The following is a 15,338-nucleotide window of genomic DNA, read 5'->3' as shown; positions in this document are numbered from 1 at the left end:
TCAAAGCTACTGCATCTTCTCCACGCCACTTTTAAGACATTATATTTTACTTAGTACCGATTAGCAGCGAATAACTTGCCGGCCTCGAGTTCCCAAATCCCATGGGCTGTTCCTCTAGGCCAAGAGGTAGGAGGGACCTGATCCTCCAGTTGTGGGGCTGGAAAACGCTACTGATTCCTTTTTATTGCTGTAGCTGAAAAGCAGAGGTTTGCCCAATTAGTTTAGTTTAGAATTGGGATTCGTTTCTGGGGATCAAATCCCAGGGCTGTAGTTGGGGCTTTTTGCTTGTAAGAATGTGGGTTTAGAAAATAAACAAAACACGTTGCCTTTTGCATTCTGCAACCGAGTCGGTGCCAGAGGAAACTCAGACCCGGAAATTTTAAACATTCACTGAAGTTGGTGGAGGTTTTCCCTCTAGTAAAGACTGGAGCAGAATAGAGCCTGGCTGCCTGCAAATACAGCTCCGGGCAAAGAATGATGGCAAATAGCGTAAATACGTTTTCAGAGGATAGTTCTTATAGGAAGTTTTATATATATATATAAAATATATACACACAATATACCTAGCACAAGGTATGTGTGTGTGTATATATATATATAAAGCTAGTTAAAAAAGAGAGGACACTTTGTCGCAGTTAGTGGGAAATGACCACTTTCTAGTGACAAAGTCAGGGTGTGGATGCTGGTTTCTGGGGCTCCCCTCTCCGATTTACAGCAGTCCCAGGCTGGGGGTTAAGGAGAGCTCAGCTGATGCTGTTCGGGTAAGAGGGAGTGAAATAAGCCAAGCCCCTTTCCCAACCTCCCAAAAGAATGCTTCTAACCTGCAACCGAGGCACGGGAAGGTTTTTATTATGTTTATTCCTATAGAATAACTAGACGGTTTTAATTATGAAGTGATGAGCACTAATCCCGCGTGAATTACAGACAGAAAATCCCTGTCTTTGAGGTTACGTAGTCCCGCGAAGGACTGGCATTGAACTACACCGAGGGGTTAACTCCTTTGATACTGGACGTGAAATGGTCCTGGACCAAATTCCCCCCCAGCCTGTCCTTATTAATTTCAATCGGATCACGCCCCAAACCAGCGTTTTCACCTTCTCTGTGTCAGGCTGTGGTCGGTGTAACCCGGTTATAAGGACGAAGAGAGGAGGTGGGGACATGCCAAGCGCTGAGATCAATATTGAACTAATTAAAAACTTGGGTCGAGAATTTCGTTTCATTCATAAGCGGAGTGAAAAAAAAAAAAGACGACAGATAATAATTGAGGAGTAACCGATTTCTACCAGCCTGTCCCAATGTAAGCATTTGAAATCTTCCGTGGTTGCCAAGATCAAATGATTTTCCAGATGTCTGGTGGTAACCACATTAAACAGATCATCATTCCTTTACTGTATATACATATGCATCCAAAAGCGGAGCATCAGATTAAAAATTGCGCGCATCGATCAGCACCGTGCCCGGCGATGGCTTCGCTTTCTCAAACAGTGAAATACCCAAAGCCACTGAACCTCAAACATTCATTCTCAAACCTCTCAAACAGTTAAATACCCGAAGTCACTGCACAATCACCTAGGATGATTCAGAGCTTGGCGGACGGAGTTTATGAATATTCCAGCCTTTTCCAAAAAGTTTGAGATAACTTCAAGGCTGGTTGGGGTTTTTTTTTAGGAGGGGGAGAAAAAAAAAAAAAGGATGAAGAAAAGGTTCTATTGTGACATTATTTGGGAGGAAAATAGTAGATTGTTCAGCTTGTCTGTTAGAATGTTTAACAACTTCGCTCATTACCTTATCTCTTGGACTTTCGCAAATCTTATTTTAGACCAAACACAGGAGGTAAAGCACAGAACATCCCTGATGGACCCGATCTGACAAGTGACCCGAACGAGCTTCATTTCGAGTCATCCTCAGACACGCAAAATGAGCCCCTGGGGGTCATGGTGCCCGGCTGGCAATAAAATGCAGAGCTGGGCTCCTGAAATATCTCTAGGTGGGACGGAGGGGGGGCTGTTTGACATCTCGCAGCCTCTGGGAGCTCTGGGGGTCCGCTGCGGGTGCCGGACTTGTTTGTCGCTTCAGCCCGGAGATGGGGAAAGGGTAATTTGGCAACGCTGGGCTCCTCTCCCAGGACCTGGGCACGGTTTCGGGTGGTTTCTCCCTGCCGCTCTGGGCTCCCCGGCTCTCCCCCACCGCCAGCCCGTCCAAGACCTGTCGCTCACGCAGCCTGACACCAAAATGCTCTGTGAGGTCCGTGGATGACAGAGGCTCCTTCCAGGGTATTCCCCCCCCCCCCCCCTTCCTTTCGTGGTTAAGATCCTCAGCCTGTCCTCTCCCTCACCCCCGCACCCCGTTGTTTTTCGGGGCTGGTAGAGAGTGTTGTCTAGAGAGGAAACCATTTGGGTTTTGAAAGGATGCGTTTCACTCTTCCCTTTAACCTCTCGCTTTGCTGGTTGCTGCAGCCTGCCATGTGGTAACGCTGAAGGGGGAGTGGAGAAAAGAGTATTTGCGGGGCGCGGGGGGGGGGGGAGAGGGCAGGGGAAAAGAAAGAGTAATGAGGAAAGCAAAGGGTTAACCGTGATTTCTTTTAATTGAACTCCAGTTCTTGTGGCCCTAGGCAAGGGGGGACCTGACCCCGCTAGCAGCATCCAGATGTGCTGCTCTCCGGGGACCCCAGCGCAGACCCCTGGATTGTAAAGCAGACAGGGGGAGGACGGGGCGGGGGGAGAGGGAAGGCGGTCGGGCTGTCCCCTCTGCTCCCCCCCCTCCCCGCTTCACCTCCTGGCTGCAGACGGCCTCAATCGCTGGCAAGCAGCAAGCCCAAACCTCCAGGTCTGGTCACGTTCAGTCCCGTGTCTGCATCTGAACTAAAAAATTGTAGCTGAATTGATGAGGCTAATTTCAGAGGAGGGGGGAGGGAGGGGAGGGAGGGGCAAGGGGGATCTACAGCTCTCTCCTGCCAGCTTCGGTCTTGGAGAAATAATGTATTAATAAGGCATCTCTGCTGCAGCCGAGTAGAAACACTAGTGGCATTATTGCATTTCCCTTTTGGAAGGGGCGGGTGCAGAATAACTTTGGATATAATTTTGACCCCCCCCCCCCTCCCCTCCCCGTGGTTGGACTAAAGACAGGGGGAAACAAAAAGACTGGACACAACTGGCACTGGACAAGGTAATCCTCTCCACTGAGAGATCTGACGTGCAGGAGTGTCCTCCTGCCTTGACACTTTTCTTTCTTGGCTTCACCCTCCTTTTTATTCCACCCTCTGCTCTTTTCCTCGGGCTGCAGCAGTTTGCAGAAGTGGGGAATAAAGGACGCCCAAAGTGTTGCATGATGTGTTCCGCTGTTAGCTGCTTGTTATTTTTGCAAGGGGGGGGTGGTGGTCGTGGAAGTGGAGCGGGTGAGCTGGACAGGCGGGTATTGTCTCCTTTCCTCGGGTCCTTTTGGAGGGTTTCAGCCTTTCCCGGAAAAAGGAAAGCGCGTTTCTTTTCTGGTGCTCGCTCCCGTTTGAATGAAAGAGAGAATTGCACGTCAGGGGCTCGCCAGGTCTAAAATGAGATTTAAAGGCTGGTGGTTGGGTTTTTGCAGTGCCCACTCTGACAAGGCATCCGGGAACGGAAAATTCAGCGGATCTGACAATTATTGTAATTTTTTGGGTCATTTTTAGCTTATAAAGTGTTTTTTCCCCCCCCCTGTCCTAGTGGGGTTTTAACAGCTTAGCGAGAAACTTGCACTGTGAGGGGAGGCTGGGGAAAGTATTCCATCCAGCTCAGTACCTTTGCTTCAGAGCCCGATATCCCAACCCTCGAGGTGACTGGGAGTGAAGGGAAGGGGTGAAAGTGGAAAAGAGCCTCCGCTTTCCTGCAGCCCCATTTCCAGCCTGTGTTTAATTGCTGGAGTCGTTTGTCTGTCTTGCATTATTGCACTTACCGCTCATTTCTGGCAGGGACTGGACCCTCGTCTCACGCTCCTTGCTGGGAAGCGTGAAGGAGAGGGGCCGAAGGATGTTTTAAATACGTCCTAATCGCCAGACTTTTTATTTTCTCTTTCTGCCTGCCGCGACCGAATTGTATTTACGGTTTTCTCCTCTTAATTTTTGCCTGTGACTGGAAAACGCATTAATAAAAAAATCTGTGGGAAGAGACGGAAATTCAGTGAGTCAGGCTAAAGCCGCTCCAGCCAAAAGAAAAAAAAAAAGATTGCAAAAAACATGTTAAACTAAACCGTGGGATGAGACACGGCGCTCGCTAATACGGTCTGGGTGCAAGGCAAGGTCTGCGTTGGACTGGCTGCCCTGGCGACAAACAAGAGCTGGCAGAGGTAGCTATTGTTCTGCCCCTTCTTATCTAAATGGAGCAAATATCCTGTATGTAAAATATATATATTTTCATCAAGAAGGCAGGACCAGTGGAGAGACGAAAGTTTCCTCCTCGAGTGACTTCACTTCCCAAAATTAGCAGAAAAAAACGTTTCATCCGGTTAACTGTCTCTTTTTCGCTCTGCTGCAACAACCAAAGTTAAAAAAAGAGAGAGACGGAGAGAGAGGGAGGGAGGGAGAGGGAGAGGAGGAGAGGGGACACGGAGAGAAAAGCAAAACCCCTGGAAGGGCAGGGAGAAAAGCGAAAAGAGGGAGAAGGATAAAAAACTTCAGGAGGCTTCGGTTGCAGGCTAAACCGGGTCAATGTGTGGAATATTGCTGGTACCGGCTGGAAGTTATTCTAGATGGACGGCACTATTAAGGTAAGGGGGGCAGGAGGGGCTGGGGGACCCCTCCAGCCGGGGGGGGCTCTGGGAAGGGGCTGGGGGGCTGGGGTCCGGCTCTGTCCCTCCGCCCCGGAGCGGCCGGTCTCTCCTCCTCCTCTTCCTCCTCCGCCGCAGCGCGTCGGGGCTCTCCCCTTCGCCTCCCCGGTGCTCGGGGGGGGCTTGGCAGCCGGCAGGCAGCCGGCCGACCCGCTCGTACCCGGCTTGGCGGGGCGGTGCGGGGCCAGCCGCCTTCCTGCCCCGCGGAGGGGGGCCGAGGAGGGGCCCCGGGGACCTGCCTGGCTCGGCGGGCTGCGGCGGAAAGGCAGTGACAGCTCCGGCCCCCGGGGCTCTGCGCCGCCCGGGGCTGCGAGGCGCCGCGGAGAGCGGGAGGGGGGGGACGGCTCGGGTCGGAGGCGGCAGGGGCGAGAGTGGCTCCGATCTGGCCCCAGATGTGTGCCCCTGGCTCCGATTGCCTCGCCCGGCCCTGCTTGAAATGCACTGCTGGTCCTGACGGTCGCCCGTGCGCTTCCTCCAGCAGATTTTGGGGGGGAGAGAGCGAGGGACCGGGCGGTTTGCAGGAGAAACATCACCCTAGCTTGGGGCGAGGCAGGGGGAAGGGGAAGCAAAGAGTGTGGCAAAAAAACCACGAACATAACCAACCTCTGGTGGCCTTGAGCAACCGAGGACGCTGCTGGGACTTGGAGAGTGGTTGCCCCTCCTCTCCCCCCATCCAACCGGCCGGTCCCTCAGCCTCTGCAAAGATACGCCAAGCCTTTTCCAAGGCCCTTGAGGTGGCTCACGCTGTTTCTCAAAGCCTAGGCAGCACAGGGTTGGTTTTCTTGCTTTGGGGACCCTTGTGCAATTCTTACGGGCTCTTCTTGAGGGAGCGCTATAGCACAGAAGCAGCTCGAACAGAAGAGCCTTGAAGCGAGAGACGCTGTGGGTGTGTTTGGGTTGGAAGATTTCGAAAGATGCCTATCGCCTGGGTGGGGTGTTGATCTCTTCTTAAAAGTCGTCTTTTTTTTTTTTCTTTTTTTTTTTTTTTTGCTGACCTGGGGAGAAAGAAACTGCAAACGGGCAGGAACTGAAACTTTCTCCCTTAGATTGCAGCTTGTGACAAGTGCACTGTTTGGAAGGGTCTCAAAAGAAGAGGGAGAGGAGGAGATGGGCAGGAAGAGATAAATGGAAGGAGGGAATGAAAGGGTGAATGTCGGAAAGGAGGAGAGGAAGCAGGAGCGTTGAAAGCACAAAATTTGGGAGGTATGGCAGGAATAAGACGCATCTCCCCCGCCACCTCCTCAGATCTGTAGCAAAAGTAACCTGGACCTCATTCAGGATACGTTTAGTGCACCACAACCTTCTTTGATTTGTGGAGCCCTAAATATTGTGCAGTGAAGGTGCAGAAATTTCCCGTTTGTACATTTGCTGCGGTGTACACAAGGACTTGCTTTTCTTGCACAGGCCACCAGCCCCCCACACCGTCCTCTGAAAGGTGCTGAAGTATTCCCATGGCCCACGTAGCTCATGGTGCCTACAGGGAGCTCCTCCTCTCCCCAGTCACCCCGTGTTGCAAAGTATTATTGCTAACCCTCCTCTCAGCCCCCCCGGTTTGGAGATGAGGAACTGCGACGCTTAGCAGCTAGGCCTACAGTCACGTTGGGGAGGCTGTGGCAAAAGGAGGAACTCGGCTGCATCCCAGGTCACTGCCCCAGCTCCTGGATCTGCTCGCTGACTGCTCTGCAGCCTTTTCTTATATTGTCCTGCTTCACTTGTAGTCCAGAAATAATTTGGCTGTTTGAGCAAAGAGAGATGGGATCCAGGTACACCAAAGTCTCCTCTTGGGTTCATTTATTGAGCGATTCCAGGATCATCAGCAAGTTGCTGCAGATCCCCATGTCCTGTTTCCCGCCTCCTGTAATTTACCCCTTTTCTGTACCATGCATTTAGATCAGTGTTCCTGTAGTGCCCTCAGGATTATCTGAGATTTCTTATAATTTTTCTTACCGGAGAGAAAAAGGGTGGGTTCCCCAGGAATATCAGACCCATGCATTGACAGATTTGCTGCAGTTTACCACTGAAAGGAAGGGGTTAGGCCACCTTGCCTAGCTGGTCTCAGGTGAAGGGCAATGGGAGAGGATGTGGCTTGAGATGCTTAAATGTTTTTAATGTGCTGAGCTCTATATAACTTGTGCTTCAGGGTAGATTTTCTTAATTCTAGGACATGGTAAAGCAAAACTGTACTGTATCCAGAGGAAAGAAATTTAAAAGCAATTGTATCCTTAGGTCTGCTCTCCTGTAGGTTGTATGCATTGATTTCTCTCAAAGCTGTGCATTTGGGTTGGGAAATAATATGGCAGAAAGATGCACATGAGTGACTAGAGAGCAAGAGAAACACAGAAAAAGGCTCTTTCATTATCTAGAGCAAGAACACGGTGAGGGGACAGATGGAATCTGTGTACTGGCATGGTTAAGAAGCGCTTCCCTCCATAAACTCAGAAATATACCTGTCTGTGCAGAAGATAAGTGCTATGCAGCGCAGAATAGGTATTGGAGAGGGCTACATGCTCCAGGTGATTGTCTTCAATTTAAACAATACAAGTGACTGTTTTTTCAAGTGTATGCAAAACTGTTCTACGGGCTAATTGTTTTAATCGAGCCAAAGACTTTTCACTGCACACTTGGCAGATGCAGAAGGAGTCTGAGTCCAGTCTACTATAAAAATCTCTCCCTTCACCCTGTGATCCCCAATATTAGGCCTGTACTTTCCTCTTAATCTTTTTATGCTATTCAGAAAGACTTTTGACAACAGATTCTCTGATGGCTGGGTTTGCCTACATGGAATAATTTAACTGCAAACCTGCCCAACTGCAGGGTAACTGTGCAGTAAAGGGGTAAATCTGCTGTAGTCTTGAGCTGTCCTACGGGCTCACAATCGCACGCTCCTGGGGAAACACAGCATGGTCAGAGAGTAGATGTGGTCAGGATGATCCTGGGCTGCATTTGCATCCTCCGTGGACATTACGTGCAAGCGTGAATTGAAGTTGTTTTCAGAGTTTTTTAACCCAAAGCTCAGGGAATGCCACGCATATAAACATGTGTTATGGGATCAGCTCAGGACTGTAAGTCATCTTTCCCCGTCATGCACTGACTTACGTCACATGTGATATTGCTGACCCAATGCACCGGGTCTAGAATGCGTCTTTATTTCTTCATAAATAATTATTTATCTTGAGGGGAATTGGATCACTCGCTGAGGTGGTGGGAGGCAATTTTTGCTGCATTCTTTGAATAATCTGTTTAATACCTGACATGGGAGGTGGACTGGCTGGCTTGAAAAGTGACCTCTAGAGCAATGCTCTAAGGTCTTTTATGGAGAAAGAAGTGCAGCAAATCTGTACCTTTATTAGTTCATTTCCATATTCAGTTCATATTCTGTGAACAACACTTGCAGAAGATGACTGGGAGCCAGTGAAACCCATGATGGCTTATGTTTGCACTAATTTTAAACAGTCGATAACGTTTTTATTGTATGCCTCCAGATACTTCAAATCCCATCTTCTTTGGGTTAACATCCCGCTTTGGCTTAATTTACATTGTGTTTGGGGGGTTTGGTTTTTATTGCCACAAATTAAGTCAAAAAAGGGTACATCTAATCTCAGCAAGATGCCCATGCATGGGCTTCCTCACAATAACAAATGGTGTGATTTCAAACTGGTTTAATTGTTTCAGTTCCACTTTACATGTGGACAATAATTAAAGTAAATACACTTGCCAAAGCCTGACTGTTAATAAAAAAAGCACATTTTGTGTAACTGCTGCCTTCATTCTGTGAAACCATGTTTATCCTTACGTTCTGGGCGTAAGAGGTAGACCATCTGAAGGACATTGAATGAAAATTTTGCATTACTCGAGTAGATAACAACCATACATGTCTCCTTCCCTGAGAAGACAACTTGTAGGTTGGTGTTGCTATAGCAAAGGGTGGGGTAGGGTTTCTATTGCAATCACTGTTTCTTGTCATTTGTGAACTGTAGCTGTTCGCTCCCATCCTGAAACTTGGCCATCAAGATCTCAAACTAAGAACATATTTCCTTTTTGAACAAGCTTAAATGTCCGTTTTGCCATTTTTAAATTACCCTGGCTTTGGCCCTTTAGAGATGGCCTTTCCTGGCAAAAAGGCATTGACTCCTAGGGCAAGGCTCTTAATCTCCAGATTGAAAAAAAAAAATCACAAAGACATTTGCTCACTGAAGACTTTCTGTGCTGCTGTCCCTTGACAGCAATTTTGAACAAAACCATCTGAAATTTCCAAGGCATACATGATGATATTCCCTGATACCCTAGTCCCTATTCAGGTGACATTTAGATTGCATAATGGCTTTCTAATATATAACAGCAAAAAACCTGTTAGAAATGTTTTGTAATTGGGATGTTTTTATAATACTGCTTCATTTTCCTTCCCAGATCTGTGTGCAAATGTGCACCTTTTGCCTTAGGATGAACTGACAATCATGCCGTAGTGCTGGGTGCTGTCGACTCGAGGTGTTCAGTACTAACTCCCATTTGCTACACAAGTAAAACACTGGGAAAGTTATTTCAGAGCTGGTAAAGTGAGTAGCTCTGCTGCTCTGTAGTAGAATTTTTCCTGCTATGGGAAGGAAGATTAGTCTGAAGCAAACCTAATACACAGCAAAACAGCACCAACTGCTTAGATTTTAGGCACTTGGGGTTTCACTCAGAGGCTTTAAAGAGGTGCTGCAAGCCTTGTATAGTTTCTCTCCACCACTGTGGATTTTACCCTAACAGGATGTGGTCACTTTTAAGTAGTAGCATGCATGTCTTGAGGATTTCATGCTTTTATTTTAGTTATTTATTTTAATTTTGTGATACTCCTGCTGTAAGATGGGGGGAGAGGCCTAGCTTCTATCACTCCTTGCAGCATTGCTTCTAGGGAGAGTTTTGCTGGAGTCTTGGTGTGCAAGACTAGAACTATTCATTGGAGTATTATGAGAAAGGGACAGAAATCAAGAGAAGCCAAGGGTAAGGTTGCACCTCGAAGTGAGGTCTTAGATGACATGCTGATAAGGTGAGATGTGCTGGGGGAAGGGCATTTATAGCAATTTTTGCAGCAAGCAGAGTTTATTTTCTTCAGGTCTCTCCTTCCTCGTCTTACAGAAGGCTTGCCTCTTTATTTCAGTTCACATCTTCTCAGAAGGACCAGGCCTAGAACTTATGAACGTATAACCAGAGCATCTTCCATTCTTTTTCTCCCTGTAAAACACCAGCATGTGAAGTTCTTTTACAGCACCCCATAAGTTGCCTTTGAAACATGAAAGTTTCTCATTCTGCTTGAGTTTACTTGACCACTTAAAGAAAGACCTTATGTCCCATCTCAGTGCAAACATGCACAAGCAGGAAAATTAAAGGAGCCAAGGGAGCCTTAACTTCAGATTTTCAGATATTTGTGGGTTTGCTAAACACCTAACGCTGCAGAAGCATGGTGTTAGTACTAGAGCACGCATGAATGTGTGCATGGCTTGCCTAGAGAAAACTGGTCTAATACATTAAGCTTAGCTCTACAACTTGGTTTGAAGCCAACTTTCCCCCAAATGTAAAATTCTCTTTAGATCTTTTGTTCTGAATTGAACAACAGATTGATTTCCAGTGTCTGTGCCTCTCGTGCTCTCATGCATATGTGAACATGAGCGCAAAATGCATATGTAGCACTGGCATGTAAAAAGAGCTGCCTGCAGTGCACTTCTCAGTTATACAAAGCCCTGTCACACTTCCATGGGTGATGCCTAAGAACACTTTCTGAGTGAACAAGTATTTTCTTACAAGGCTGTGAGTGCATATTTATAGCTGTTTTTGAAAATACAGACGAAAATATCACCACGCAAATGTGGTTTTCTGCCTCCTTCTGGAAATAATTTGCCTGATGGCGGACCCAAGTCTTTGCTAACCTGCGTGCTGTGTCATCACAGATGCCCAGGCAGTCAGGGTGCCGATCAAGTAACTTAGCACCAACCTAAATTGTGCTGGTATAAACAGCAACGTATGGTACAGGACAATGTATATTCTGCTCTACTGAGTTCCAAATATCAAAGCCTTCAAAATGTTAATGCATCTACTGCTTATTTTCTTTCTTCTTCTCATTACCCCGGCCACATAATTATTGATGCGTATCTACACAGCTAGTAACACTGATCTAGAAACCTGTCTCTTGTAGTAAAGCCACAAACGTTACCTCCCTCCCTCCCCCACCTCCGCTACCAAAAGCTTTTCCTTTAGCTGTAAGACAGAGACCTAAACAAAAGGGATATATGTTACTGTATGTTACTGTTGAAGACATTTAAGTATGTCCCGATAAACCTTCTGCTTCTCCAGTGACAAATAGCACCAATGGCAAAACTTTGAAACAATGACCTGACAGGGACCATCAGTATTTGATACCAGAGACACTTTGATGCATCTAATTCTGTTTTGTTTCCATGTTTTGAAGCCAGAGCCCTAAAAATAGGTTTACAAGTGCATATTCATCTAACTAAGCAGGCAGCTTGATTTGTAAAGGTACTGATAGCCTGTAACTCTCACTAGCTTTTGAAGGTAACTGTTCCCTCCAAAAAGCAGGCTGCTTTCCATGTGCTTAACAAAGTATTTTGATTCTGTATGTCAACATGTTGATTAAGATTTGCAAAACTGGCTAAGGGGCATTGAATAGACAACTCTCACTGGAAAGAGATGGGAGAAGTAAGGCTAAATCCCACAGGCATCTTGCAAAATCTCAGCCTTTGCTTCCCTTCAGCATTGGTATGATGCTGTAACGAAGATGACCCTGGCTCTTCATGTATACCAAGCATTCTTTCTTCTCCTGTTTTTTTCTAAAATACAGTTAGAAACACAGCTCAGTAGAGGCTCCTGTAGTAAATGCCATGGATATATATAGCTAAGCTTACTGGTTTATTTGCATATACCTTGTTCCTGTTCTTCCAGCATAGACTAACTCAGAGCTCAACCGACCACAGGGCTGTAAAAGAGCAAGAAACAATTAAAAAAAAAATATATATATAACCCCCACACACCCCAGCCAGCCAAAGCCACACACCCAGGAACTGAACGTTAGGGAACTGGCCCACGCTTGTCAATCATGCAGAGGGAGTGAAAACAACATAACGGGCAGGACAGCCTTTAATTAGTCATTTGACGATTTCTCACTCAGCAAAAAAACTGCCCTTCTTAACTAATGCTGGTTTTGATCTGAGGGGAGGAGAGAAATCAGCAAGAATTCAGTTTTTTAAGTTGGTTGATGAGTGACAAAAAAGAAACTGGAGTAAGATACGGTGGGGTCAGTGGAAGGTGTGGTGAGTTCAGGAAACCGATTTTTGTACGATGAGAAAATTCTTATTTGAATGTTTTTTATAGCAGCCTTCTTTTAAAAAAGAAGATAAGGAAAAGATTAGGAGAGGTTAAAATACCCTTTTTGCAGCTAAAAGCAGAATTTGGCTCTCTGGTTTCTTCTGAATAGCTCTTCTTGTTGTTCCAAGCTTAATTGACTTATAACTGCATCTGAACCAACCTCACATCAGTTCCTTTTTATCAGCCAAAGTGAGACTTCCTGTGCTCCACAGTCTGGTTTCCTGATGTGTTTCCTTTTTCCTTTTAACAGAACAAAGGAAACTGTAACTCCTCCGCTGCTCCTGTTCCAAATCTCCTTGGGACTTCATATAATGTTAGCATCAAACATTTGCCTTTTTTTTTTTTTTCTGCCCAGTCTCTGAGCTGCCTAGAGTGATAGTGCCCTCTTCACATCTAACAGAGTTTTGCATTGCCAGCTGCAGAGGGGCAAGAACTGTGGTGTCATTGAAATGAAGCTGCTTCCAGAGCAGTGGACAGCCACCATGCTCTAGTCTACCAAAGTAAAGCAGAAAAGGAAAATCTTGGCCAAAGGCTCTGCACATTACTAGAGATACAGGATTTTTAACGTTCTGCTAAAGCAAATAATCAGGTGTTGAGATCTCATTGATTTGCACAGGCTTCTATGTGTGAACTTATTTGGTATTTGACCTTGGGGCTGGAACTTTGTGTCCTGAAATACGTAGGCCACTGGCAGAAATGCTCCCCAAAATGGTTGCACATATAGAGTACAAATGGCATTGCCCTAGTGCATACTGGAACTGGCAACCCTATACATTTGAACAGGAATGATTCTCTTCAACCACCCCACTGAATGGCAGTTACTCTCTTCTCACAACTATTTTTCCCTTAGCTGTTATGGGGCTGCAGTTCTATTTCAGTCCTGCCAAGCACATCAGGAATATGCTACGGAGGTGAAAGATTCAATGCAAAATCCAAATTATGCCATGTGGTAAGGAGCCTGTCCCTTGGGAAAGCACCATTTTTCCCCAGCCTCTGCCCCCACCCAGCTGACAAGCGTACTGTTTTGCTGAGATGCTCCGTCCCTTCATAATCTTCACATGTCAGAGCTGATGCTTTTTCTTGGTAAGAATCACAAGTTCACTTGAACGACAAGAATCACTTGTCTTCTTGTTCAGATAGAGGAAGGTGATCTCAGATCAGGACTGAGTAGATGCCTATAAAAGTGCTTCTGAACACAACTCAAAGCAACTACAGAAGTATGGAGTTATATGTCAGCACAGAGCTGAGTGCAAACGTGGGCCTGATTCTGAGAAATACGCGCTGGATATCTGCAAATTCCCACTGAAATGAGTGCAATTCGTTCATGCTTAGAGTTTATCCATTTATCCAAACCACCAGAGCTCAGCAGGCTTAGAGAGGAGAGGGGAAACTGCAAGCTGCACTGCCTGTTGGCCATCTGCATATGGAGGCAAAGTGAATTTGCAAGTTCAGCCTCTCCAGAATAGGTAGCTTATACCCCAGGTTCATTTATCCAAACCATCAACATTCAGGAACGGCAGAATATGGAATAGGATAAAAGATTCTGGACTTGGCCTGTTTTCTATATATGCCTTACTGCATGTACGTGGTGTGTAAACTTGAATAGGTGGCTAGAGATAGGCAGTGGTTAAAACAGACTGAAGCAGCAGAGGATTACTGCACCACACCAGCTAACAAGAAGGCAGAGTTTCCAGGGAGCCCTGCTCACCCAAGCCTAAGGGAGGAGCAGGAGCTATGTTACATTAAGCAAGGAAAAGAATTAACATCATTGCTCTCCTATGGAATTGCCTTTCTGCAGGTTTCAGTGTACTGATTTGAGGTTTTCTCATGTAATAACAAAATCCTATGCCTTTACATTGAAAAATGTCATTTTTAATCAAATAACTTCAGATAACCTAGGGAAAGGTATCAGAAAATTATATCCCTTCTGTAAAATCCAGGGGAAAATCAAGGAAGTTTCGCTTTTTCTGCTATGTTCTGTTTATGGAACAATTTCTATACAGTATAATTCAATTTCCATAAAAACTCCATTGATTTAATCCCTATTAAATTCTGAGGATTTGTCCATGAGGGTCATGTTGCAGATCAGCCTTTAGGACTGACTCCTGATTAGAACCAGAAGTCGTGACTTGTATGATTAATTCCTTGTATAAAGGTATTTGTCCCTAGAGGCTCCCACTAAGACGAAGCATAGCACGTAGGTGGAATAAAAGCCCATAATCTAAGCAGGCAAAGGAAAAAAAACCTAGGAGGTGAAACACAGGAAGCAACTGGTCACTCAGCAAGTCACCATCAGAGATGGAAAGAGTCCTGGTGGCTGTCCGCAAGTCCCTGGCGTGAGAATTGCCCAAGGATTTGTAGCAGAGGGTGGACCTTAAGCACCCTTCATGAGTTTTGCCACCGATACCAGGAAAAATCACTGGAGCCAGAAATTATTGATACATGTACAAGCTCAAAACTCGGATAGATCACCACTTATAAATTGATCCCAAAAGACTGAAAGTTATTTTGAGTAGGTATCACAGTTGCTGTGGGTGTCTTTGAGGCATATTGAGAATCTAGACTACAGTCTGTGTAACTTGTGGCCCTTCAGAGACGGTTTGCTGCAGCAAGAATCATTTTTCTGATGATGACACTCCTAACCCGAACTTGCTCGCAAAATTCATGTGACATGCAGCCTTCCTTAATTAGATCTAATATGCACATGTATATCTTTCCACAGCACAAATATTTATATTTTGGTGATATTTCTAAGAGCCATAAACTAATACATCTGACTTCATTAGAACCAACCAGGCTTTAAAATAAGCATGCACTGAAGTGATTTGTTAGGCAGAACTCCCAGTATCATCCTGCAAATATTACCAAAATTATCTGTAACAGCTTCACTGTGAAAAAAGAAAGAATGATCTTATGTAAAGCGAGGAACTGACGCACAGAGAAAACCAGTGTGTCTTATCAGGATCTGGGGTGTTTTTAATTGCATGTATTTCTTCTGAATCCCATTTTCTACCAGACAAGTGTGCGTGCAAATTTTGTGTGTGCCACATTTTATCCGAGTGATCGTGAATTTCCTTGTGACACTAAGATTGTACTTGAAATCTGAGACGTCTCTAGTAAGCCGAAGGGAAACTGCTACCATTCCAATGGCATGTGGCCCAAACTCCAGCTTCTCGCCATCCTGC

The 15,338-nt window shown here is 45.9% G+C and overlaps 1 protein-coding gene across 3 annotated transcripts in view; it reads left to right on the top strand.

The window, feature by feature from the left end:
- Positions 1–3,127: 3,127 nt before the first annotated feature.
- FLI1 (Fli-1 proto-oncogene, ETS transcription factor) overlaps positions 3,128–15,338 on the top strand; it is a 77,767-nt gene continuing 65,556 nt past the window's right edge. For 2 of the 3 annotated variants that reach the window (XM_075521267.1, XM_075521266.1), the window contains exon 1: positions 4,584–4,734. In XM_075521267.1, the coding sequence (XP_075377382.1) occupies positions 4,717–4,734 (18 nt within the window). In that variant the 5' untranslated portion in view covers positions 4,584–4,716. Of the gene's footprint in view, positions 3,166–4,583; positions 4,735–15,338 lie in introns of those variants that run through there. The other variant, XM_075521268.1, reaches the window with a different exon arrangement.

Source organism: Mycteria americana, chromosome 19 (genome assembly GCF_035582795.1).
Source record: "Mycteria americana isolate JAX WOST 10 ecotype Jacksonville Zoo and Gardens chromosome 19, USCA_MyAme_1.0, whole genome shotgun sequence".
Lineage (NCBI taxonomy): Eukaryota > Metazoa > Chordata > Aves > Ciconiiformes > Ciconiidae > Mycteria > Mycteria americana.
The sequence above is the reverse complement of the archived record's forward strand: the minus strand, read 5'-3'. Positions and strand labels throughout refer to the sequence as shown.